Consider the following 27,561-nt stretch of genomic DNA (forward strand, 5'->3'; position numbering starts at 1 on the left):
CTTCAAAAATTATTTTGAAATGTGAAACTTAGGGGACTATTTGTTCTTCTAGATATTAAGATGTATTTCAAATCTCTAATAATTAAACAGAAAGTAGTAGGCTTGCAATGCAAGTCAGTCACATATTAAAAAAATAGCTCTGACATAGATTCTAGTATATTTTATGTATAAAAATATATTTTAAGTATATTAATATATAATTGTATTATATGTTAATTATGTTGTATAATTATATATGTTATATGCTAATAATAAAGTTATATATTATATAACTGGTATATAATTTTGTTTTAAAATTATATTTTATAAAATAATATTTTATATATATTTTATATAGCTTAGTACATGATAAAGCAATGCAAACGATTGGGGAAACATTATTCTACACACATGGGGAAAATAGTCATAATACGGAAAGCATGGAATTTCTTGGTATAAGAACTGAGTTACTATATTGCCATTGTAGGAATCATTCAGTTGTAAGAAAAAGTATTCAACGTAAATTCGCTATTTCTCTAATTTAAAAACTGAAATTCCAAAAAAACTTAACATTTTTATTGTAATCATTTAGACAGTTTTATTGTATATCTTATGCTTGCTTGATAGTGACTTGAGTAGGATATTTTTGCTTTTAATTTGCTAAGTTTTTTTGTTACATCAAGGAAAAAGGAAAGGACAAAATGAACTGATAATTACTCAAAACCTTGGCTTTACTAATGATATTAAACCTTTTAGATGAAGTAGATGGAGGAGATACACAAAAGAAACAACTCGTAAATCCTCATGTGGAACTTCGTAAGTATGAGATATTATATCATTGGTTTGGGGAGAGGGACTACAGTTGAGCCAACTCTTTTATTTGAGAATTCTAGCTTCATACTGAATAAATGTCCCAGTTCTTGAAATGAATATTAAGTCTGTGTGCTGATGTGAGGTATATTTAATCTATAGTTTATAAAGTATACATTTAATGTATAAAGAAATTTTATCAAAAGCATTTATTTGTAAATTATGCTTTCATTTCTGATAGTTAAACATTTACTTATGTAATCTAGAGCCACAGAATTTTGACAATTGGATTTAGAATTGTGTATATGGGTGCCAGAAATGTATTATCCAGAATAATATGTACATTAAATTTTAAGATATTTATTAAGCATTGCTATAAAAGTACAATGATGTTAATATGGTAGGTAACAAGGGTAAAATTAGAACTCAGTCATTTTTTTGTGTGTGATTTTCATTTTTTTCTCTTTTTTTGGAAAATATGTAAGGATGGTCATATGATGTTCTTTAATTCCCCCTGAAGATCACTTTAACAAAATTGTGATAAATAGGGATTTGGGTCTAACATGCAAAATGCCATCATGGAGAAACTTAAATGGTTGTATTTGGCCAGGGCAGGGGACGAGGGAGCGGAGGAGGAAAGATATTTTCTGAGTCATAAAGCTTTTTTAAAAAACTTCTGTTGTTTATAGAATTTTCCGATGCTAATGCCAAGTTTTACTGTCGGCTCTACTATGCGGGAGAGTTTCATAAGATGCGTGAAGTGATTCTGGACAGCAGTGAGGAAGATTTCATTCGTTCCCTCTCCCATTCATCCCCCTGGCAGGCCCGGGGAGGCAAATCAGGAGCTGCCTTCTATGCAACTGAAGGTGAGCCTTTCTCATTGTTTATTGATTGGTTCAGTAGTCTCCATCTCTTTCCCTCAGAAAGTGCAGCAGGAAGGATATTGCTTAATAAGAACTTTCATAACTATGACCTACTAGGTTTAACAGAGGTGTTTATAAAGTTTTGTTTGGTAGTTTTAAAAAGTAGATCTTCTAGAACTGAACTTAGATGTGTTATTGACAAAAGTAAAGGGTCTTTGACTACATAAATCCACAGGATCCCTTCAGTTCATTGAGAATTGTGTTCTGATCAAAATTTTCACTGACATTAGAAAATTTCCCTTAAAATCATAAAACAACCCAATCGTTTAGGATCTTTGGAATAATGTATTATAGATTACAGTATGTATCGTGATTGAGTAAACACATAAAATTTCTGCCTTTTAGATGATAGATTTATTTTGAAGCAAATGCCTCGTCTGGAAGTCCAGTCTTTCCTCGACTTTGCACCACATTACTTCAATTATATTACAAATGCTGTTCAACAAAAGGTAGAAATCTAAAACCATGGTCTGTAAGCAAAGTTTGGTGGCTTTTTTCACATCCTGAGTCTTTCTGTTAGTCGGTTCTTGTGTTGCTATAAAGAAATACCTGAGGCAGGGTAATTTGTAAAGAAAAGATGTTTATTTGGCTCATGGTTCTGCAAGCTGTGTATACAAAGCATAATTCTGGTAGCATCTGTTTCTGGTGAGGGCCTCAGGAAACTTACAGTCATGGTGGAGGGCAAGGGGAGCCAGCATGTCACATGGTGAGAGATGGAGCAAGAGAGTGGGGTTGGGGGTGGGGGGAAGTGCTGCATTCTTTTAACTAACCAGATCTTGCGTGAACTCAGAGCAAGAACTTATTACTGCAAGGACACCAAGCCATTCATGAGGGTTCCACTCCCATGACCCAAATACCTCTCACCAGGCCGCACCTCCAACATTGCAGATAACATTTCAACATGAGATTTGCAGGGGCAAACATCCAAACTGTAACAGTCCTAATGGCAGTTTTCTCTGTGGTAAGATATATGCAGGACATGAATTGATCTCTGTTACGCTATTGAGGTACTATAGGTCTCAGAGATCTTAAACTCTGTATTTCCTGCATTTGTTAGTGAGGAACCAAATGATCTTGAGCAAGTTGCCTTTAATTAGTTTATATAAAAAATCACTTAAGACATTAACACTGGATGAAATTAGGTGCACATTCAGTAGTTGGTAATTTTGCTGAGACTGAAATTTGAAACGTGTATTGAGAAACAAGGGGATGCTTCCTTTAGCTAGAAAGAGAGGCAGCCAGTGGCCCAGGTTTGCTCACTTGTCATTGAGCAGCCACCAGTGCCCCCCACCCCAACCCAACTGTAATCTTAGAATCATGAAAGAGTTACATAGTTTTGGGGTTTTTTTTGAAGGTATCTTGGTTTATTGCATAGTATTGGGGGAAATTACATGTCACAATGAAGTTTTTGAATTTGATCAACTGAAAGATTATTCCTTGGGAGAATGTTAAGGATCTAATATTTTTATTGGCATTGCTGGTATACTCACTTCTGAGATTCAAGAGTTTGAGTTTTTTTCAAAGTCCTTTGGTCATATTAATAGAAAATTATGTTCAGTTATTACTTGGATAATCCTTACATTGGTATTAAATTATAAATAACCCTTTTTGATAAGAATTTATTTTGACCTTCTCTTCATTAGAGGCCCACGGCATTGGCCAAAATTCTTGGAGTTTACAGAATTGGTTATAAGAACTCTCAGAACAACACTGAGAAGAAGTTAGATCTCCTTGTCATGGAAAATCTTTTCTATGGGAGAAAGATGGCACAGGTAAGGGTATTGGACTCTGTGAAGCATTTAGCTACTGGAATCTTTTGTACCTTTGGTTCTTAAATACAGTGAATCAGAGAGTAATATCCTATTTTATAGTAAATATTAAACTTTGGTTACTAGCCCATATTTAACTTTTGACTTGCTCAGCCTTGGAGAAAGAACGAAGAGGAATTATTCTTGTGGGGCGGTCTTAAAATACAGCATATCCAATATTCTAGAATCACAGAATTGGTAGAATAAGAAGGCAGATCTACTTCCCACATCTTTTTTAAAGATTAAGAAGCTGACGCCTACAGAAATTAAGTACTTAATCAAAATCACTCAGTTATTCCTAGACTCAGGTTAGTCTAGATTCTAAAACAGTACTCTTCAAAGAGCTAGTCCTTGAACTGTTTCTAGTCTGTGATGAGATAAGGAACGTGTGTGCTAGAATGTAATTCAGTGCACTGCTTTCTTCATTGAGAACACCTTCTATGAGAAAAATGTCAGCTGAACTAAATAATATACTTAATAATGTAATTGATTTATATTCTGGCACTAGTTCCCTAATGTCGTAGTGAGCCAGGAGCAACTGACCAGCATTGGTCTGTAGAATATACTACAGGTTGTACTGGTCCTGGTACTCAAGTCCCCTGTCCTTTGAGTGCATTGCTTTTCCTACCACCCAAATATTCCTACGTTATGCTCTTCTACATTGCTGTAAGTAAGTGTCCAGAGTTTGTTTCTTAAGACTGTTTGCATCTCTCTCTCTCTCTCTCTCTCTCTCTTTCTTTTAAACACTGTTTTGTGATCCAATGATATATTTCTGGAGTTACTTGTTAATGTATCTTAAAGTTGATTAAATTGGCCAGTGTATTTCGGAAATGTTTCAGTAATTGAGTACCTAGGTGTTAATTTTAAATGATAGAATTATATTACTGTGTATTTTATGTACTGTACAATGATATCACCATGCATTTAAAAACTTATGATTCAATTTTCAGTTAAACTTTGGAGTGTATGTAATGGTATTGACTATAAGGAGTCTTTCTGCCTTTTTGATTTACTTACATTAACTAATCATTTGTGGCAACCCATACATAAGTGACAAAGCATTTTCTTTCTGCTAGGTTTTTGATTTGAAGGGCTCTCTTAGGAATCGGAATGTAAAAACTGACACTGGAAAAGAGAGTTGTGATGTGGTCCTGCTAGATGAAAATCTCCTAAAGATGGTTCGAGACAACCCTTTATACATTCGTTCTCATTCCAAAGCTGTGCTGAGAACCTCGATCCATAGTGACTCCCATTTCCTTTCTAGCCACCTCATTATAGATTATTCTTTGCTGGTTGGGCGAGATGATACTAGCAATGAGCTAGTAGTTGGAATTATAGGTAAGTCAATGAGTATCCTACTTATATTTCATGATTGAAGTCAGAGTCAAATTTTAAAGATTCTGTTGAACTTGGTCTAATAATAGCTTATTGAATATTTTCACAAACTTTCATTTGAAATTTCACAAATAACAGTTTTTTATTCTAGTCTCTTCTACTTAGTTTCCTCATTTTCATTATCTTTACCAAAAATATGTGAATTCAAAAAGTCACTTATAAATGAGGCCCTTTGTGATTGTTGTGAGGATTAAACAAGTTAGTGTGGAGAAAACCCTGAGAACAGCACTTGGCACATTGTTAGCACTCAGTAAAAGTTAACTGTCATATAAGTAGTAGTAATAGTCATTGCTATTGTCATTTGATTATATTTATTAACATAGCTTTATTGCTAATTTCACTCCTTCTACCCCCAGATTATATTCGAACATTTACATGGGACAAAAAGCTTGAGATGGTTGTGAAATCAACAGGAATTTTAGGCGGACAAGGTGAAGAGAATTTTTGTTCTGTTTAAATTGTTCACATGTATTTCTTATCAATTAAAATTTTAAAAGTGGATACTGATTCTTTTTTTTTAGTTGTAAAAAATAAGTGATTATCATTGATTTCATTGTCATTTCTAAAGTGACCAAACAATAATGAGAATTGTATAGGTGGGGAAATACTGGGTGTAAATTTGAGTTAAAATGTCAGAGGTTCTCAAAAAGATTTCTTAAAAAGCCAGATGTTCTGATTAAGAGATTGTCTTTAATTAACACTTGAGACTTCCAAGTTCTCTAAGCACTGTTAGCCTCATTTGTGCTTTTAGACATCTCTCATCTCTAGACAGGAGCGAGTCTTTTTAAACAGAAACTCCTACCAGGTAGGACCTTGTCCCATGACATATGGCATAGCAGATATCCTTTCCTGCTCACTTAGACTGCTTCTGCATGTGTATCTTTAAGGCAGTTTATATGAAAGAACATGGTCAGTTGACTTCAGTTGCCCAATCAGTTATTTAACAGCTTTCCCCTGCTTTTCTCTTTCATAATCTTAGGTAAAATGCCAACAGTGGTGTCTCCGGAGTTGTACAGGACTCGGTTTTGTGAGGCAATGGACAAGTATTTCCTAATGGTACCAGACCACTGGACAGGCTTGGGTCTGAATTGCTGAAATCAAGCACATATTTTGAAATGGACTGTGAAGGAAAAGGGGACAGGAACAAAGGACCAAAAATAAGCTACATGTTTTATTTCTTCATCGTGTTCACCACTGTATACAAAGACTTTTCAGTTCTGTGGCTCTTTAGACTGTCCGTAATGGAATGGTAAAAACTCCATGAATTTGCACTTTGGTTTTTGATACCTGTGGATTAGCTGTCTATAGGTTGGGAAGTGGCTTGAAAATTTTCTTAAGCTAAAATACAGACATGTTTCAAAGGGCTAAAGTTGGAGATGAGTAGATAGGGTAAAAAAATGGGTTAAATTTGCTAGTTTATTGTTTTAAGAAGAAAACAATGTCTCATAAATTGACTATCCTGGCATCACATTTAACACATTCTCTGCTTAGAAAGCATTTGTAGAGCTGCTGAATTTGTTTTGGGTTTTTCTGTAATAATTTAATGTTACTTATTAGAATTTCTGAAACCTTCACAAAAATTCTGATTTATTCCATTAATGGCCAGTTAAACACGTGGGCATTTATTGTTTTATTGAGGAATTTGACTTAAACTGAGAATCCTGTCATGTTCTTTATCTTTCCAGCTTGCCTGTTTTTGAGTATGTTTGATGTTTTTAAAATTTTGTTTTCTCTGTAGATGACAGGAGGCTACAGCCATTAACTTTAAGCCTTCTTTTTGCGATATTTTTACAACTTGCTTAAAACTTTTGTGCAATTGATATATTAAACTGCATTTACTTGCATATGCTCATATTCTAGGGTTTTTTCTCTATTTTCAGGGTATCATAGTAAATCATTAGTAAATGAGTCTGTAGTTACTAAACCCTAATGAAGTAATTATTAATGAAGGATTTTTAAAATATAAAATAAATTAGGCCCAATCCAAGAAATTGAGTGAGAGGGAAACACTTGTTTTTTTCACAGAGGCAAAGTGTCTTTTCAATATAACCAGCAATTTATTAGTGGCATCTATAAAATAAAAAAATTTCCACTTGGACATCCCCTTTCCAACTTTCTACATAATAGCTAGTTCTGACTGCTAAGAAATGTTAAGAAATAGGCCGGGTGCGATGGCTCACGCCTATAATCCTAGCACTTTGGGAGGCCGAGGCGGGCAGATCACCTGAGGTCAGGAGTTCAAGACCAGCCTGGCCAACATGACGAAACCCCGTCTCTACTAAAAAGACAAAAAATTAGCCAGGCTTGGTGGCATATACCTGTAACCCCAACTACTTGGGTGGCTGAGGCAGGAGAATTGTTTGAACCTGGGAGGCAGAGGCTGCGGTGAGCTAGGATTATACCATTGCATTCTAGCCTGGGCAACAGAGCAAGACTCTGTCTCAAAAAAACAAAATGAAACAACAACAAAAAAGAAAGTTGTTATTAGTAAGGAACTTCTTGTTTAATAGCATTTTTGTTTAAAAAGTGATCAGAAGTAGTAAACTATCTTTGAGGAAATACTGTAACCCCAGAATATTTCCTCTTGACTTCTTTTTGTAACAAGGATAATTTGGGGATTTACAAAGTTGTAAAGATTTCACTGTTTTTGGACTGCCTGTAATAATAGCACGTTAGCCTTCACATAATAAGAAATCTGGACAAGTTCAGTTACACAGTATGATGAATACTTGAGTAGGAACATTATAGAAAATTTGCTTTAGAGAATGAAGGCAGTAGGTTGGTATTTGGTGCTTATTAAAAATGTGGTTTGTTTTGAACTGGAAGCAAGTTGACCAAGGACTTACGACTAATGTGATGCTAAGTTCCACTTGACCCCTTTTAAAAATGTGTATGTGCCTTTTAAAGATACACAAAACACTGAGGATTTTAGTTTTGAAATCAAAGACTAGTAAAGGAGCTGTACAGAAGTAAAAAAATAAATGTGGAACATTATTCACTTATTTTGTGTCCAGGAACAATGGATTTTGTATCTGATTTAAAATGCCAACACTGTCTTGTCTCTGTTCATTTTTTCTGTGAGGATACTTAGTGTTATTTATCCTGTCCATTTCCTGTAGTCATGAACACTTGAAGTATAAGGTGTCTCCCACTAGGTGCAATCAGGTTGTTTCTTTGTTTTTAGTTTCAATTCTATGTGCATAGCAGGAATGCTCAATAGGAATGGCTTCTGACAATAATGTGTCCTGTTGATTTTGTTTTCCTTGCCCATGGCTTGAACAACTATGTTATAAAGTACTTTTGTCTAGTAGGTAACTTTGTGGCAAAAATTTTCAATATAATACATTCTGAAACAGTAGTTGCTGCCTTGCAAAGGTAATCTCTCCTTTTAAAATTGGACAGTATTAATGAAGGGGAAATGTAAAATTTAACTGTTTCTGTTGAGTGGTAGAACTGTATGTCTGGTCGCTTGCTGCTCTTGTTTAGGCCGCTATCATAGATATGAGATATTTCAAATACTGTCCTACTCAGTGTTAAGTATTAAATGGCTGTTTTCCTCTCCTTCAAGGCCTAGAGTATATTAATTCTGAAAATTTAGGAATGAGGAAGAAATCTTAATACTTCCTTCCTTAACATACAATATGAGTCCCAAGAATAATTGATAGTAGCAAGAGAAAACTATGTCAGTAACATGTTGCTTTGTACAAAAACCTTATTTATAAATGTGAAGCTTTTTGATGCCATCAAAACTTATTAAAAAATAGGAAGGATTTACTTTTTTCTAATTCTGACATAAGAAAAATAATGGGAACAAGCTGTTGCAAGCTCTTTTGTAGTCTATTGAATACTTTATATTCAAAATTTCTTACAAACTATAATTTTTTCCATGATTTAGCAGTGAGTGGTTTTCTAGCTTTGGCTCTTATTAGGTATTGTAAATACTAGGGTTATATTGACATCAGCTTTTGTGATGGCTTTGTGGTCATCAGCTTCATGACATTTTACCCATTTGCAGTGACCCTGTGTAAAACTGCCAAGGGAAGTAATTACCTGTAGGAGTATGCTGAGCTTGAAGAGTGAAAAGTGTTGTGAATGAGCCTGATCATAAAACGGATCAAGCCATTCATTATTCCTCAAGTATTAATATACTGACTTATGCAGTATTTAAACCATCTAGTGCAATCCCTTTTTGTTTTTTGTTTGTTTGTTTTTGTAACACAGGTGCAGTGTATTATAGAAAAAATAAAAACTACAATCATTAGCAGTTTTAATACTGCTGTGTCAGTTTTGTAAAAAATGTACATTATGTCTTTTGACATGTTGAATTTTAAACTAGAGAAATGACATTGTAAATCATAGTAGCCTCTTTTAATTTAATATGAAAAATGCCACTATATTGAAAGTACTTAATGTATTATATTGTATATATTTCTCTACTTTGGTTCTAGCTATTTTATATGATTGATATGTTATTTAAAAGATAACTGCCTTGAACTTTTGGAGACTTGTAATGTAAATAAAGAAATCTTAATAAACTGAGAATCTACTTACTCAACTTAGTTTTGAATCTGCTTGAAGAAATTGACAACAAAAGGCAATGGAATTTGTCATGCAAGCCTAGTCTCTGTGTTACTGATGGAGGGTGTCCAGGTTCTTGGCGTTTTGAACAAAGAATTGGACAAAACAAAGCAAGGAAAGAATGAAGCAACAAAAGCAGAGATTTATTGAAAACAAAAGTACATTCCACAGGGTTGGAGCACTGGGGCACAAGAGCTCCCGTTACAGAACTTTCTGGGGTTTAAATACCTTCTAGGGATTTCCCATTGGTTACTTGGTGTACACCCTGTGTGAATGAATTAGTGGCCTGCAATCAGGCTGATGGGTTGCAGAAAGCAACCCATTAGGCTGAAGTGAAGTTACAAAGGTTAAACCCTATGCAAGCGTCTGGTTATGGAAAACAACCAATCAGAGGCTCAAGTTACAAAGGTTACAGCCTATGCAAGCATCTGATTGGTTGTGGAAAGCAACCAATCAGAGGCTGAAGTGAAGGTACAAAGTTACACTCCTATGCCAATGTCTGGTTGCAGAAAGCAACCAATCAGAGATACTTTAACTTTTCAGTCTGCCATGCAGAAAAGGGAGGAGGGTGCTTGCAAAGGGAGTATTCCAGTCCTTTTGTTACTTCGGTGTGGAAAGCTGGGGATTTCCTTTTGATTTAGTTCTAGAGAGCCAGTGTGAATCGGCCTTAGGCTCCCTCCCTCCAGACTATTCTGCTTCATCTGGCCTGGCGGTGTCGCTTTCTGTTCTGTTCATTCTCTTCCTGGTTAACCACTGGAGAATCCGTAACTTAGGTAAACCCACAGTTCATTTCAGCCAATAATGGGCAAGCAGCATTGCCCTTCTTTCTTCCGATAGGGCACTAAAGGAAGAAGTCCCGCCCTCTTCCATTTGCGATTGGCTGAGCTTGTGGGTGGGCAGGGGTCTCCTCTGCCAGTGCCTCCGTGCTCCAGGGGACCACAGGTCCCCTACGTGAGGGGAGGCTTCCCTCTCACAGGACCTCACACCTGTGGGCACGAAGCTGGGAGGCCCGCCCCCTGCCTGGGTTCATGCAGGGGAAGGCGAGGGTGACTGGGTAGAGCGTGCCCTGAGAGGTGGCTGGGCTGGTGGCCAGCTGTGCAGGGAGACCGGGAGGTGGCAGATCTGCGGGGCGTCCAGTCGCTGCCTCCATGCTCTCCTGCTGGGCGGGAGGAACGGATGTGGCTCGGGAGGCAGCCCGCTCTCCAGTCCCCATACACCCACAGGTTTCTTGGAGAGAAATTATCTGATAAAATTCCTGGGTTAATATTGTTAAAAATGGAGAGTTTTTAAAAATGATTTTTCCCTTGAAAATGACCTTTTTATGCTTCGAAGCAGTTTGTCACCAGCCTAGTGCTTTTTCTTTTCTCTTCTTTTTCTACGGTAAACGAAAGCATTTCTTCAAGAAGAAGGCACAGGTTCCTTGAACAGGTAAGAAGAGCTCTCCACTTGTCCTCCCGCCTTCCTCGGAAGCAGCCCCCACGGGGTCTCCTACTGGTCCCTAGGAACTTTCTTGTCACACCCGGAGCCGCGGCCTCCCCGAGCCCCTCGGGGCCCCTTCCCTGGCAGCTGGGATGAGGGCAGAGTGCTCCTCGCAGGTCACTTGGTCCTGAGGTCCTCGCTCAGGCGCTGGGCATGCCTGGGGTGCAGGACCGCGGTTCTGGGCCAGACCTGTCTGAGACTGTGCTTGTGCGGCAAGTGGAGGCCGCTCCCGGGGCCCTGCCGCCCTCCCGCTTGCTTGAGGCTCTGGAGTCTGGCGGGTGGCAAGCCACGCTACTAGCTCTACCTGGCCTCGTCCATCCAGCCACCCACCAGGTGCCAGGGTAAAACAGCACCTGGAAGCAGTTGTGGCCTGCTGTCACCAGGCTGCCTTCTGTGATGAAGCTGGGGACCGGGGGTGCAAGGCCCTCCTCTTCTTGGCATCAGCCAGGCACGCAGTACTGTCGTGGCTGACCCAGGCCGTGTGGCACCCGCTGACTGAGAAGCCAACCTGAGCATCCAGCCGCATCTACCACTGGCCTCAGACATCAGCACCCCAAAGGGTATGTTGGAGTCCCATGGTGGAGGTGCCGGCCGCTCCTCCACGCACTTGATGTATACCGAGGATCCTGTGCTTGACGTCACGGGAGGCATCAGCCAGGAGCACGTTGCTGGGATGCCAGTCCAGGCTGAGGACGGTGGAGCCAATGGGCTTCTTGATGTACTTGCACACCCACCAGTTATTCTCCTGCTGGAAATAACAGATGGCGATAACACACAGCTGCCGCCCACAGCAAACTTGTCCTGTGGGCCCAATACACACAGCAGGCAGTGGGTGTGGGCTTACCAGCCCAGTCCGTCAGCGTCCACACAGAGGCCTTGTGGCCTGTGCCACAGGTCATGATGAGGTTACCCTTGGAGGCCCAGTTGATGCCTGTTACCTGCCCGTTGTGCTCCTTGAGCTCGGGCACCTTGGCCCACTTGGCCCCACTCTTAGAGCTGTGCACTTCGTGGTTGTTGAGGCAGATAGATGGTGGCCATCTGGGTGCGGCCCTTGCTCCAGGCTTGGCAGCGATGGGTTCCTGCAGTCAGCTGTGGGAGGTTGTAGTTGCTCTCCTTTTCAGAGTACTCCAGCTGCAGACTCTGGGCAGGACGTACCCAACCAGTGCTCTGGTTTTTTGAAGTAAAAAATGCATAATGTAATTTTACCATCTTAGCCATTATTTAATTGTAAAATCCAATAGTGTTAAGTGTAACTATGTTGTTGTGAAACAGATCTCCACAACTTTTTCATCTTGCAAAACTAAGTAACTCCTCTTTGCCCCTACTCCCAAGCTCCAGGTAACTACTGTTTCTGTTTCTATGAATTTGACTACTTACATTACCTCATATAAATGGGTTCATAAGTATTTGTTTTTTCTTGCCTGGTTACATCACTTAGCATAATTTCTTAAGGTTCATTCAAGTTGTAGCGCATCAGGATTTCCTTTTTTTTTTTTTTTAAAAAAAGGATGAAGACTATTCCTTTGTATGTATATACCACATTTTGTTTATCCATTAATTTTTCTTCAAATGTTTGGGTTGTGTGATGTTTAATTATGTGTCAACTTGACTGGGCAAAGGGCTGCCCAGATAGCTGGTGAAACATTATTCCAGAAGAGACTAGCATTTGAACTGGCAGGCTGAATAAAGATCTGCCCTCATCAATGTGGATGGGTCAGAACAAAACAAAAAGGTGGAGAAAGGACCAATTCTCTCCCCACCACCCCCGTGCCCTTGAGCTGGGACATCCATCTTCTGCCATCAGACATCAGAACTTCTGGTTCTCAGGCCTTCAGACCCCAGAAGTTATACCAGTGGTTTCCCTGGTTCTTAGGCTTTCGGACTCAGACTGCGGTTTCACTGTATGTTTCCCGGATTCTCAGGCCTTTGGACTTGAACTGAATTACAGCATGAACTTTCCTAGTTCTCTAGCTTCCATATGGCATATTGTGGGACTTCTTGACCTCCATAATCATGTGAGCTAATCCCCATAATAAATTTCCTCTATGTATCTATTTCATATAGATATGATATCTATATATCAATCCCATAGATAAATAGATGTCTCATATATATGATATCAATGTCTCTCTATATAGATGTCTCATATATGGCATCTATGTATCTATTTCATCTCTATATATCTAATCTATACATAGATGTCTCATCAATATAGATATATCTATATCATAGATGCATAGGTATCATATATATGTCTGTTTCTTTGGAGAATTCTGACACAGGTTGCTTCCACCTTTTGGCTATCATGAGTAATGCTGCTGTAACCATGGGTATGCAAATACTTCTTTGAGACTCTGCTTTGAGTTATTTTGGGTAAATACCGAGAAGTGGATTGCTGGATGATTTGGTGGTTCTACTTTTAATATTTTGAGGAAATTCCATATTGTTTTCCATAGTGGCTGCACCATTTTATAATCTCATCAAGAGTGCACAGGGTTTCAATTTCTCTTCATCCTTACCAACACTTGTTTGTGTGTGTGTGTGTGTTTAATGGATGTCCTAATTGGCGTGACATTTCACTGTGGTTCTGATTTGTATATCTCTGATGATTGGTGGTGTTGAGCATCCTTCCATATGCTTGTTGGTCATTTATATATCATCTTTGGAAAAAATGTCTATCCAAGTCTTTTGCCTATTGTTTTTCCTTACAACTTTTATTTTAGGTTTGGGGGTACATGTGCAGCTTTGTTACATGGATAAATTGTGTGTCATGGGGGTTTGTTGTACAGATTATTTGGTCGCCTAGGTAAATGAGCCTAGTACCTGATAGGTAGTTTTTTGACGCTCCCCCTTCTCCCACCCTCCACCCTGAAGTAGGCCCCAGTGTTTATTGTTCCCTTCTTGTGTACTCAATGTTTAGCTCCCACTTGTAAGTGAGAAAATGTGATATTTGGTTTTCTGTTCTCGCATTAACTTGCTTAGAATGATGGCCTCCAGCAGCATCTATGTTGCTGCAAAGGACATGATTTCGTTCTTCTTTATCGCTGTATAGTATTCTGTGGTGTATATGTACCACATTTTCTTTATCCAGTCCACTGCTGATGGGCATCTAGGTTGATTCCATGTCTTTGATATTGTGAATATTGCTATGATGAACATATGTGTGCATGTGTCTTTGTGGCAGAACAATTTACATTTCTTTGGGTATATACCCAGTAATGGAGTTGCTGGGTCGAATGATAATTCACTTTTAAGTTCTTTAAGAAATTCTAAACCTCTTTCCCCAGTGGCTGAACTAACTTACATTCCCATCAGCAATGTCTAAGTGTTCCCTTTTCTCCACAACCTCACTAACATCTGTTATTTTTTGACTTTTTAATGATAGCCATTTTGACTCATATGAGATCGTATCTCTCTGTGGTTTTGACTTGCATTTCTCTGATGATTAGTGATGTAGAGCATTTTTTCAAATGCTTGTTGGCTGCATGTGTCTTCTTTTGAGAAGTGTCTGCTCACGTCCTTTGCCCACTTTTTAATGGGCTTGTTTGTTTTTTGCTTGTTAAGTTTCATGTAGATTCTGGATATTAGACCTTTGTCAGATGCATAGTTTGTGAATATTTTCTACCATTCCATAGGTTGTTTACTCTGTTGATAGTTTCTTTTGCTGTGCAGAAGCTCTTTAGGTTAGTTAGGTACTACTTGTCAATTTTTGTTTTTGTTGCTTTGTCCATTTTTAAAAATAGAGTAATTTGATTGTTTTATTGTTGCATTGTAGGAGTTCTTTATATATTATGCATGCTATCATCTTATCAGATATATGATTTACAAATATTTTCCCTTATTCTGTAGGTTGCCTTTTCACTATTGTGTCCTTTGATGAACAAAAGCTTTTTTTAAAATTTTCTGTTATACTTTAAGTTCTAGGGTACATGTGCACAACAGCAGGTTTGTTACATATGTATACATGTGCCATGTTGGTGTGCTGCACCCATTAACTCATCATTTACATTAGGTATATCTCCTAATGCTGTCTCTCCCCCGGCCCCCCCACCCCACGACAGGCCCTGGTATGTGATGTTCCCCTTCCTGTGTCCAAGTGTTCTCATTGTTCAATTCCCACCTATGAGTGAGAGCATGCGGTATTTGGTTTTCTGTTCTTGCAATAGTTTGCTGAGAATGATGGTTTCCAGCTGCATCCATGTCCCTACAAAGGACATGAACCCATCCTTTTTATGGCTGCATAGTATTCCATGGTGTATATGTGCCACATTTTCTTAATCCAGTCTGTCACTGATGGACATTTGGGTTGGTTCCTAGTCTTTGCTATTGGGAATAGTGCTGCAATAAACATATGTGTGCTTGTGTCTTTATAGCAGCATGATTTATAATCCTTTGGGTATATACCCAGTAATGGGATCGCGGGGTCAAATGGTATTTCTAGTTCTAGATCCTTGAGGAATCGCCACACTGTCTTCCACAATGGTTGAACTAGTTTACAGTCCCACCAACAGTGTAAAAGTGTTCCTATTTCTCCACATCCTCTCCAGCATCTGTTGTTTCCTGACTTTTTAATGATTGCTATTCTAACTGGTGTGAGATGGTATCTCATTGTGGTTTTGATTTGCAATTCTCTGATGGCCAGTGATGATGAGCAATTTTTCATGTGTCTGTTGGCTACATAAATGTCTTCTTCTGAGAAGTGTCTGTTGATATCCTTTGCCCACTTTTTGATGGGGTTGTTTGTTTTTTTCTTGTAAATTTGTTTGAATTCTTTGTAGATTCTGGATATTAGCCTTTTGTCAGATGGGTAGATTGCAAAAATTTTCTCCCATTCTGTAGGTTGCCTGTTCACTCTGATGGTAGTTTCTTTTTGCTGAGCAGAAGTTCATTAGTTTAATTAGATCCCATTTGTCAATTTTGGCTTTTGTTGCCATTGCTTTTGGTGTTTTAGACATTAACTCCTTGCCCATGCCTATGTCCTGAATGGTATTGCCTAGGTTTTCTTCTAGGGTTTTTATGGTTTTAGGTCTAACATTTAAGTCTCTAATCCATCTTGAATTAATTTTTCTATAAGGTGTAAGGAAGGGATCCAGTTTCAGCTTTCCACATATGACTAGCCAATTTTCCCAGCACCATTTATTAAATAGGGAATCCTTTCCCCATTTCTTGTTTTTGTCAGGTTTGTCAAAGATCAGATGGTTGTAGATGTGTGGTATTATTTCTGAGGGCTCTGTTCTATTCCACTGGTCTATATCTCTGTTTTGGTACCAATACCATGCTGTTTTGGTTACTGTACCCTTGTAGTATAGTTTGAAGTCAGGTAGCGTGATGTCTCCAACTTTGTTCTTTTGGCTTAGGATTGTCTTGGCAATGCGGGCTCTTTTTTGGTTCCATATGAACTTTAAAGTAGTTTTTTCCAATTCTGTGAAGAAAGTCATTGGTAGCTTGATGGGGATGGCATTGAATCTATAAATTACCTTGAGCAGTATGGCCATTTTCACGATACTGTTTCTTCCTATCCATGAGCATGGACTGTTCTTCCAATTGTTTGTGTCCTCTTTTATTTCATTGAGCAGTGCTTTGTAGTTCTCCTTGAAGAGGTCCTTTACATCCCTTGTAAGTTGGATTCCTAGGTATTTTATTCTCTTTGAAGCAATTGTGAATGGGAGTTCACTCATGATTTGGCTCTCTGTCCGTTACTGGTGTATAAGAATGCTTGCGATTTTTGCACATTGATTTTGTATCCTGAGACTTTGCTGAAGTTGCTTATCAGCTTAAGGAGATTTTGGGCTGAGACAATGGGGTTTTCTAAATATACAATCATGTCCTCTGCAAACAGGGACAATTTGACTTCTTCTTTTCCTAATTGAATACCTTTTGTTTCTTTCTGCTGCTTGATTGCCCTGGCCAGAACTTCCAACACTATGTTGAATAGGAGTGGTGAGAGAGGGCATCCCTGTCTTGTGCCAGTTTTCAAAGGGAATGCTTCCAGTTTTTGCCCATTCAGTATGATATTGGCTATGGTTTGGTTTGCCATAAATAGCTCTTATTATTTTGAGATACGTTCCATCAATACCGAATTTATTGAGAGTTTTTTAGCATGAAGGGCTGTTGAATTTTGTCAAAGGCCTTTTCTGCATCTATTGAGATAGTCATGTGGTTTTTGTTTTTTGGCTGTGTTTACATGCTGGATTACGTTTATTGATTTGCATATGTTGAACCAGCCTTGCATCCCAGGGATGCAGCCCACTTGATCACGGTGGATAAGCTTTTTGATGTGCTGCTGGATTTGGTTTGCCAGCATTTTAATGAGGATTTTTGCATCAATGTTCATCAGGGATATTGGTCTAAAATTCTCCTTTTTTGTTGTATCTCTGCCAGGCTTTGGTATCGGGATGATGCTGGCCTCATAAAATGAGTCAGGGAAGATTCCCTCTTTTTCTATTGATTGGAATAGTTTCAGAAAGAATGGTACCAGCTCCTCCTTGTACCTCTGGTAGAATTTGTCTGTGAATCCGTCTGGTCCTGGACTTTTTTTGGTGGGTAGGCTATTAATTATTGCCTCAATTTCGGAGCCTGTTATTGGTCTGTTCAGGGATTCAGCTTCATCCTGGTTTAGTCCTGGGAGAGTGTATGTGTCCAGGAATTTATCCATTTCTTCTAGTTTTTCTAGTTTGTGTAGAGGTGTTTATAGTATTCTCTGATGGTAGTTTGTATTTCTGTGGGGTCGGTGGTGATATCTCCCTTATCATTTTTTATTGTGTCTATTTGATTCTTCTCTCTTTTCTTCTTTATTAGTCTTGCTAGCAATGTATCGATTTTATTGATCTTTTCAAAAACCAGCTACTGGATTCATTGATTTTTTGAAGGGGTTTTTGTCTCTGTCTCCTTCAGTTCTGCTCTGATCGTAGTTATTTCTTGCCTTCTGCTAGCTTTTGAATGTGTTTGCTCTTGCTTCTCTAGTTCTTTTAATTGTGATGTTAGGGTATCAATTTTAGATCTTTCCTGCTTTCTCTTGTGGGCATTTAGTGCTATAAATTTCCCTCTACACACTGCTTTAAATGTGTCCCAGAGATTCTGGTATGTTGTATCTTTGTTCTCATTGGTTTCAAAGAACATCTTTATTTCTGCTTTCATTTCGTTATGTACCCAGTAGTCATTCAGGAGCAGGTTGTTCAGTTTCCATGTAGTTGAGCGGTTTTGATTGAGTTTCTTAGTCCTGAGTTCTAGTTTGATTGCACTGTGGTCTGAGAGACAGTTTGTTATAATTTCTGTTCTTTTACATTTGCTGAGGAGTGCTTTACTTCCAACTATGTGGTCCATTTTGGAATAAGTGCTATGTGGTGCTGAGAAGAATGTATATTCTGTTGATTTGGGATGGCGAGTTCTGTAGATGTCTATTAGGCCCGCTTGGTGCAGAACTGAGTTCAATTCCTGAATATCCTTGTTAACTTTCTGTCTCATTGTTCTGTCTAATGTTGACAGTGGGGTGTTAAAGTCTCCCATTATTATTGTATGGGAGTCTAAGTCCCTTTGTAAGTCTCTAAGGACTTGCTTTATGAATCTGGGTGCTCCTATATTGGGTGCATATATATTTAGGATAGTTAGCTCTTCTTGTTGAATTGATCCCTTTACCATTATGTAATGGTCTTCTTTGTCTCTTTTGATCTTTGTTGGTTTAAAGTCTGTTTTATCAGAGACTAGGATTGCAACACCTGCCTTTTTTTGTTTTCTATTTGCTTGGTAGATCTTCCTCCATCCCTTTATTTTGAGCTTATGTGTGTCTCTGCACGTTAGATGGGTCTCCTGAATACAGCACACTGATGGGTTTTGACTGTTTATCCAATTTGCCAGTCTGTGTCTTTTAATGTTCTAGTCCTGGGCTTTTCTTTGTTGGGAAGTTTTTAATTACCAACTCAATTTCCTTACTAGTTATTGGTCTGTTTATATTTTCTATTTCTTCATGATTCAGTCTTGGCAGGTTTGGTGTTTCTAGAAATTTATCCATTTCTTATAGGTCATCCCTGTTTGTTGGTATAGTTCATAGTCTTCCCTTATAATCATTTCTTATCTGTAGCTCAGTACCTCCTATCTGGAGATGCAGAATTAGGAATTGAACCTATAATGGGCCTCTCTTTTATAATGGGGTGTCCTTATTTTTACCTTCTCACCTTGCAATACCCTTGGCTTGCTAGTAAAGAAAGAAGGGAAATTTGATTCAGGAGGTAATCATATTTTTCAATTTGTACAAGATCTAATAGCCATAAACTCCTTCATCATTCCTCACCATCCCATAATTCTTAGGCCAGCCATCATCCTTACCTCAATCCCTGCTGGTGCAGCCTGGTTTATAATAGTTGACTTCTGCTCAGCTTTCTTCTTGATACCATTGTACCTTGATTCACACTTCCTCTTGTTAAATAAAGTTTAGCCTAAAGCTGCTTTCTTACATATTTTAAGTTCAACCTAAAGGTTTTTCTGTACATTGTGAACTGTAACAAGTGGAGATATAACCAGACTGTAGCTTACACTTGTGCCATTTACCAAGTTTTGGTCAATCAAATGTAGCCAACTATTCGAACCGTATTCAAATAAGGCAAACGCTCAGCTGTAACCAAGCCAACTGTTTCTGTACCTCACTTCTGTTTTCTGTATGTCACTTTCCTTTTTCTGTCCATAAATCATCTTCCACGGCGTGGCTGTGCTGGAGTCTTAGAGCCTATTCTGGCTCAGGAGGCTACCTGATTTGTGAATCATTCATTGCTCAGTTAAACTTCTTTAATTTTTTTTTTTCTTTTTGAGATGGAGTTTTGCCCTTGTTGCCCAGGTTGGAGTGCAATGGTGCAATCTCGGCTCACTGCAACCTCTGCCTCTTGGGTTCAAGCGATTCTCCTGCCTCAGCCTCCTGAGTAGCTGAGATTACAGGTATGTGCCACAATGCCCAGCTAATTTTTGTATTTTTAGTAGAGACAGGGTTTCGCCATGTTGACCAGGCTGGTCTTGAACTCCTGACCTCTGCCTCCCAAAGTGCTGAGATTACAGGTGTGAGCCACCACACCTGGCCTCACTCCTTTAAATTTAATTCAGCTAAAGTTTTTCTTTTTTTCTTTCTTTTCTTTTTTTTTTTGAGACAGAGTCTCACTGTCACCCAGGCTGAAGTGCAGTGTCACAGTCTTGGCTCACTGCAACCTCCGCCTCCCAGATTCAAGTGATTTCTGGCTAATTTTTGTGTTTTTAGTAGAGACGGGGTTTCACCATATTGGCCAGGCTGGTCTCGAACTCCTGACATCAGGTGATCTGCCTGCCTTGGCCTCCCAAAGTGCTAGGATTAAAGGCATGAGCCACTGTGCTCAGTCTCAAATTTAAGAAGAAACAGTTAACATGGACTTGCATACCTCCAGTATATTGTGAATACCTCTCAATATTTTTCTAAGTTCTCAAAGTCAAATTAGACTCTATGACAATTACTCAAGGTTCTCTTTGTTTCCAATATGTTGATGACCTACTACTTTGCAACCAGAGCAAATAGGGTGCTCTTCTGGACTCCCTTACTCACCTGAAGGCACTGACTGACTAAGGTTATAAATCTTCCAGGTCCAAATGCCAATGGGTACAAAAGATTGTTACCTACTTAGGCCATAAAATATTTTAGGGTACTCAAAAACTCGTCCTAAAGTGCCTTGAATCAATTTTATTCATTATCTGTCAAAGATAAACAATTACGTGAACTTTTAGGAGCAACTGTCTATTGCCAATCGATTCCCAATTTTGCTGCCCATATCTAACCTTTATATGGTGTCTTAGATACAACCACAGAGCACTTTACCTGGTACTCTGAGGCACCAGCCTCCTTGGAAACATTGTCCACACCTCAGCCCTTGGACTACCCAACTTTGACAATCCTTTTTACCTATATTACTGTGAAAACGATGGGATTGTTGTGGGTATCTTAGGACAATCTTTTTGTCCCATAACATTTTTCTCATGTCAACCCAGATATGTCCCACAGTACTTTTCTCATGTTAATTAGCATCAGGCATGCCTCCATGCTTATATGCAATAGACTTAGCTGCCGTCCTAACTGACAAAGCAAGTATTCTTATACTGCCCCACCATTCACCTCTCTGTTTTCCATGCCATTCCTGTACACTGGTATCCCTTTCAAAGTGGATCTTCCTCAACTAAACCTTAACTTTTTTTTTTTTTTTTGACAATTCTGGCACTACCTCAGCACCTGCTTGTTCCAATCTTTCAAAGCCTGGCCACCTTAAATAGTCAATCTGGTTACTTGTTAGGTGAATGTCTACATAGCGCAGAAGAGTTTTTGTTCCTACCAATGCAAATATACCTGGTGAACCCATTCTGGACAGTGGATATATAAAAGCCTATGGTATCCATAAACAGGAAGACAAAGTCACTCTGTCTCCTCCTCTGGTAGATTAATTTGGCACTGGGAAGCCTCCATGGAAGCTCAAGGTCAGTGCTTTACCCAAGTAAGACTATTGGAAGGAAATCTCTCTACACTGAAAATAAATAGAGTACTGGACCTTTTCTGGGTAACATTTCAAAAATGTATTGCTAGCAAATTCTGTGGTTTGGCTTCACAGATGGCACTAAATAACCCTGCACTGTCATTGTTACTTGGATTATAACTAAGTATTTCAATGTGAGTGAATATCAGATTACAGGATAATATTCCTGGTTTGTAGGAAAAAATAGTGGGATATGGAATAGCTCAAGTGTTCCCCTAGTTGGCTTGACCAACACCCATGACTACAGTTGGATGGATGGACCTTAACTTGGTCAATAAATAAAATACATTTCTATAGTTACCAAGTCTAAATTAAAGGGTTTCTCTGTCAGGTGTTTCACAACCTGTTTTACCCTCATAGCCTAACAGAAGCACACTGGAAGTAAGGATGTGCAGATGCCAACATGATTGATGATAAGGGTCGTGAAAGACACAGAATTCCAACTTGGTTGTTCACAGGTTCCACTGTGACCTTGTCTAAACCAACACTGGTCTCTCTCTCTCTCTTTTTTTTTTTTGAGACGGAATCTCTCTCTGTTACTCTCGGCTCACTGCAGCCTCCACCTCCTGGGTTTAAGCGATTCTCCTGCCTCAGCCTCCTGAGTAGTTGGGAGTACAGATGCCCATCACCATGCCCAGCTTATTTTTGTAGTTTTAGTAGAGACAGGATTTCCCCATGTTGGCCAGGCTGGTCTCAAACTCTTGACCTCAAGTGATCCGCCAGCCTCGGCCTCCCAAAGTGCTGGGATTACAGGCGTGAGCCACTGTGCCTGGCCTGGTCTCATTTTTATGTGGCAATAAGATATATAAAAGATTCCTACCTAAGTGGTCAGAGAAATGTGAACTTGGATATCTGGTGCCTTCCCTTACCAGATACCCCACTTTGAATACTAGCCACATTACAACTGGGGCTCTTTTATATATAAATTAATGCCATGTAGATAAACCTGATGAAACATCATAGACAACCCACTTGTGTATTGCAACCCTAAGTTCTAAGTAATGAAAAGGCTTTTCCAAAGCCTGGCAATGTATGATGTAGAAAGAACAATTCTAAGCGTTCCAAAGTAATGAACAAGAATCTGGTGCCACTATACAGACTGGGAAGCATGCCATTTACAAGTTAGCAATGTAGCCTCTGTTGTACTCCAAAATTGTGTCCTAGATATGCTGACTGCCCAACAGAAGGGAGCTTGTACAATCACTGGCAACAATGCTACTTCTATATAAATTAGAAAGGAAAAATTGTGTCTAATCTATATCATTTAAAAAGAAAGGTTGGCCGGGCGTGGTGGCTCACGTCTGCAATCATAGCACTTTGGGAGGCTGGGGCGGGCGGATCACGAGGTCAGGAGATTGAGACCGTCCTGGCTAACACGGTGAAATCCTGTCTCTACTAAAAATACAAAAAATTGGCCAGGCATGGTGGCGGGCACCTGTAGTCCCAGCTGCTTGGGAGTCTGAGGCAGGAGAATGGCGTGAACCTGGGAGGCGGAGCTTGCAGTGAGCAGAGATTGCACCACTGCACTCCAGCCTGGGTGACAGAGCGAGACTCTGTCTCAAAAAAGAAAAAAAGAAAGGTCAACATTCTACATTAGGTAAATAAGGCATAGTCCAATTAACTGATGAACCGACCTATTCCCACAACTGGGAGACTGGTTCAACAGAGTATGGACCAGTGTGTTCAGATTTTTCTCTGTTGTAATCTATGTTCTTTCATTTTGCAGATCTGTTACCTCCCAACTCCTAATATGAGTCTTTTCTACACAGGAAATTATCCAATCTTTGTGAAACTTCATGTGAATGTTTCAAATGGGGGAAATGAAGGAATGAACAACCCACCTCCTATCCCCAATTTATACCCACCTGTGTCAGCTCATTTGTATTGCTATGAAAAGATACCTGTAGGCTGGGAAATTTATAACGAAAAGAGGCTTAATTGTCTCACAGTTCTGCAGAGTGTATAGGCATGGCACCAGCATGTGCTCAGCTTCTGGTGAGGGCTTCAGGGAGCTTACAATCATAGCTGAAGGTGAAGGGGGAGCATGCATCTTACATGGTGAGAGAGGGAGCAGGAGAGAGGGTCGGGGGGTGCCAGGCTCTTTAAACAACCAGCTCTCACTGTGAAGTAACCAGAGCCAGAACTCACTTATCACCATGGGGATGGCACCAAACCATTCATGAGGGATCTGCCCCTTCACTCAAACACTTCCCCCTAGGCCCCACCTCCAACTTGGGGATTGTATTTCAACATGAGATTTGGAGGCGACAAATATCCAAACCATATCACCACCAGAAAGGCGTAAAGATTCCTTTAAACTGAAAACATTTGGACAAACAATCGCGGAAAGAAGGCTTATCTGACCGAAAGCAGAGCTGTCCGAGTTCTTTTATCATAAACTCCTTGTGAGGGAGTTTCCAGACAGTGAGGTGACAGATGTTTGCAAATGTGACCTTAAAAAATAAAGTTGTGTAAATGAGTCTTATCAGAACCTTTTATACTTTTTCACTGAAGCCTCAGCTGGTATATAAACCCTTACCACTGGCTCTTTGGGAAGTGACTCCTTATAGAGCGCTCCCTCAGGCATGGAGAATAAACTTTTCTCCTGTTAATGTATTTTCCACTAATTCACAGGCCCTAGACTGCTCAGATCTAAGTTGACAGATGAAATGTTTTCCTCCCAACATGACCAAGCTTATAGTGCTTTTATGGTATATCTGTAGAGATTGCAGTTAGGCATAACATTGTTTGTTCGGGTTGCAGTAACTTTCAGGAAATGCTCAAAGTTTAATTGATTTACTGGTCTTGCACTGGATGAGATGACTCTGAGTCATCATAGGTAGCAAAGTATTAGGTTTTTGCCACTCACTGTGTGTTGTGATACGACATACTCATAATGGGGTAGGACAAGATGTCAGTTTTGCTTCCAAACTTTCCCTACTTGTTTCCTTTTTAGTTCACCACTAATGTTGAAGAAATGCAAGATGGAAAATCTCAATAGTTGACATTGATTGATTGACTGATTGAGATGGAGTCTCACTCTGTCGCCCGGCCTGTAGTGCAGTGGTGTGATCTTTGCTCACTGCAGTCTCCGCCTCGCGCGTTCAGGTGATTATCCTGCCTCAGCCTCCCGTGTAGCTGGGATTACAGGTGCCCGCCACTACTCCCAGCTAATTTTTTGTATTTTTAGTAGAGACGGGGTTTCACCATGTTGGCCAGACTAGTCTCAAACTCCTAACCTTGTGATTCGCCCGCGTCGGCCCGATAAGGTGCTGGGATTACAGGCATAAGTAGTTGACATTTATTAAGTGTTTATATGTGATAGGCACTGTTAGATTATCCCATGTAATACATCACTTGATTGATTTAAGAGATTGTCATTTGAAAGACTAAAGAATATTTTCCAGAAAGGATGCTTGGTCAAGCCTCATCATCCTGAGCTGGATGAGACCTTGGTTTTGGGCAAGTTTATTACAGTTTAAATCTATTCTAGGCCATGGAAGTGTGTGTTAGGACATATAAGTAGTTTTCTTGTCCAGAATACTTTGTAACAATATACCCTAAGCTTGATTAGCTTTTTGGCATTCACTTAATTAAAATGTTCACAAGTAGGTACATTTTTAGAATTGTTAAGTAATATACTATTTGTAATAGCAAAACACTACAAATGAATACCTAATATAAGAGGGAGTGGATGTATAAACTAGGGCATGTCAACTAAAAAAAGATATTTGAAATGCAGGGAAAATGTTTACTCTAGGCAATAGTTACAACTCTTGTCTATTATAGGTACATAAAGGAAAAGAGTACACGAAGAATTACATTAATGATAAAATTAGGAACAATGTTCCCATCCCCAATTTATACCCCAAAGAAAACATGTTCTGGCTGGGCGTGGTGGCTCATGCCTGTAATCGCAGCACTTTGGGAGGCTGAGGCAGGTGGATCGCCTGAGCTCAGAAGTTCGAAATCAGCCTAGGCAACATGGCAAAACCCTGTCTCCACCAAAAATACAAAAAATTAGCCAGGCGTGGTGGCACATGCCTGTAGGTCCAGGTACTCGGGAGGCTGAGGTGGGAGGATCGCTTGATGTGGAGGCTGCACTGAGCCAAGCTCACACCACTGCACTGCAGCATGGGTGATAGAGTGAGACCCTGTCTCAAATAAATAAATAAATAAATAAATAAATACTTATGTTCTAGAACATGTATTTTGATGTCTTTGGCTAAAACAAAAGAGAAGAAAAATAAGTAGAGAGCCGAAGTGAAGTGTCTTGAAAGAGATAAGCCATAAAGTGAGTTATATGAGTAAATCAGTAGCTGCTGGCCTAGGAATTGTTTCTGATGTTTTCACCTAATGAAAGAATTTTTTCTTTTTGTAAATCTTTTTTTTTTTTTTTTGGTTTGTTCAACTGAAAAATAAAAGCTATGGAGAGATAATAGATAATATTGCTGTAGTAATGTCCCTTAGCGCATCCTTGGAGTTAGTTGTCTTGAATTTGGCCCGCCCTGATTGTTATTTGCTGCTTGTTGCATTGAAAAAATTTCAGATTTACCAAAATATGTGTGCCAGGGTGGAGGAAATTTTTAACTTGATGAATTCTCACCTTTAGGACATTGTCTGCTTTTATATGGCACTTAGCAAGGTGCTGTAACAATTGTCCCTGCTCATGTGGTTGGAGGAAGAGGGTATTTGCTGGGACATTGCTGGAGTCAAGATGAATCAAAATTAAATTGTAGTGGTGAGCAGTGACCACTAGAGGGCTGTGAAGTACTTAACTCTAAAATTTCCACATTTTAATCTGGAGCAGAGGAAACTCTGGAAGGACCACTGGGACTAAGGGAGCTCAATCCCAAACATCTGTATTTGAACCCTAAATGTCTTCTATGTTATTCTTTGACAATACTTTGTTACATCTCAGAATTTGTAGTTTTGAGGTGGAGGCTTAAGTTAGAAATAGTTTAATATATTATATTCCAGAATATAATTCGCTTTTTTCCAAATGAAAGTAGCACTAAAAGCTTTTTATTTGAAAGCAATTACACTTCATATACTTTATGTATTTTTGTCCCTGTATCATTGAGATAGTAGATTCAAGGTTGTTTGTAAAAATAAGTGATTATACTGCATATAGGAATAGCCCCACCTTAAAGACTTTGATTTTAATGACATTGAGAGGGTCTTTTTTGCCCTTTTTTTTTTTTTTTGACTATCAAAATGCTTTCACATTTCTCCATATCAAAGAACCAACTGTTCTAAATTTAAAAGACAGACAAGTGAAAAGAGAATATACTGCCATTTCTGATGGTTCTTTTTCACTCTTGATCCATCACTCTCCTGTCTTTGGCTGACTCTTTCTCCAAAAAGTACCCCTTATTTTTCCTATGCCTTTAACTTCTGTTTTAGTTACTCTATTACAGAGCTTTGAGAAGTTGTACACCACTCACTGCTACCTCACACTAACTCTGCTTACTCCTTGCAGTCTGCCTTCTACACCTCAATGATTGTTCCTGTGACGGTCATCTTTGGTTTAGCACTTGTTTGAAATCTAATAGCCTAAATGCACGTCGATTACTGTTTAGAATTCAAATGACATTTATTTATTTATTTTGAGACGGAGTTTCATTCTTGTTGCCCAGCTGGAGTACAATGGCATGATCTCGGCTCACTGCAACCTCCACCTCCCAGGTTCAAGCAATTCTCTTGCCTCAGCTTCCCAAGTAGCTGGGATTACAGGCACCCTCAACCATGCCTGGCTAAGGTTTGTATTTTTTAGTAGAGATGGGGTTTCGCCGTCTTGGCCAGGGTGGTCTCGAACTCCTGACCTCAGGTGATCTGCCCACCTCAGCCCCACAAAGTGCTGGGATTACAAGCGTGAGCCACCACGCCCGGCCCAAATGACATTCACTTTTAAAAGCAACTAAATCCAGGAAAGACCTTCACTCATTCAATCAAAAAACATGCATTGAACATGTATTCTTGGCTAGAACCAGTGCTGCAGAGATGAAAGATGCCACTCCTAGCCTCAAGGAGCTTGCAGTTTAGTGGTGGCACTGG

General features: G+C 39.3%; 2 protein-coding genes across 17 annotated transcripts in view; both read left to right on the top strand.

The window, feature by feature from the left end:
• The window catches only part of PIKFYVE (phosphoinositide kinase, FYVE-type zinc finger containing), a 93,056-nt gene extending 83,588 nt beyond the window's left edge, over positions 1–9,468 (top strand). For all 14 annotated transcript variants that reach the window (XM_010376842.2, XM_030916391.1, XM_030916389.1 and 11 more), the window contains 7 exons: positions 736–795; positions 1,479–1,655; positions 2,058–2,161; positions 3,356–3,484; positions 4,597–4,858; positions 5,272–5,346; positions 5,895–9,468. In XM_010376842.2, the coding sequence (XP_010375144.1) occupies positions 736–795; positions 1,479–1,655; positions 2,058–2,161; positions 3,356–3,484; positions 4,597–4,858; positions 5,272–5,346; positions 5,895–6,010 (923 nt within the window). In that variant the 3' untranslated portion in view covers positions 6,011–9,468. The remainder of the gene's footprint in view (positions 1–735; positions 796–1,478; positions 1,656–2,057; positions 2,162–3,355; positions 3,485–4,596; positions 4,859–5,271; positions 5,347–5,894) is intronic.
• A 928-nt stretch (positions 9,469–10,396) lies between these two features.
• PTH2R (parathyroid hormone 2 receptor) overlaps positions 10,397–27,561 on the top strand; it is a 138,562-nt gene continuing 121,397 nt past the window's right edge. For all 3 annotated transcript variants that reach the window (XM_030916653.1, XM_030916652.1, XM_030916654.1), the window contains exon 1: positions 10,397–10,921. The gene's annotated coding sequence lies outside the window, so the exon portion shown is untranslated. The remainder of the gene's footprint in view (positions 10,922–27,561) is intronic.

The sequence above is a fragment of the Rhinopithecus roxellana genome, chromosome 14 (assembly GCF_007565055.1).
Source record: "Rhinopithecus roxellana isolate Shanxi Qingling chromosome 14, ASM756505v1, whole genome shotgun sequence".
Lineage (NCBI taxonomy): Eukaryota > Metazoa > Chordata > Mammalia > Primates > Cercopithecidae > Rhinopithecus > Rhinopithecus roxellana.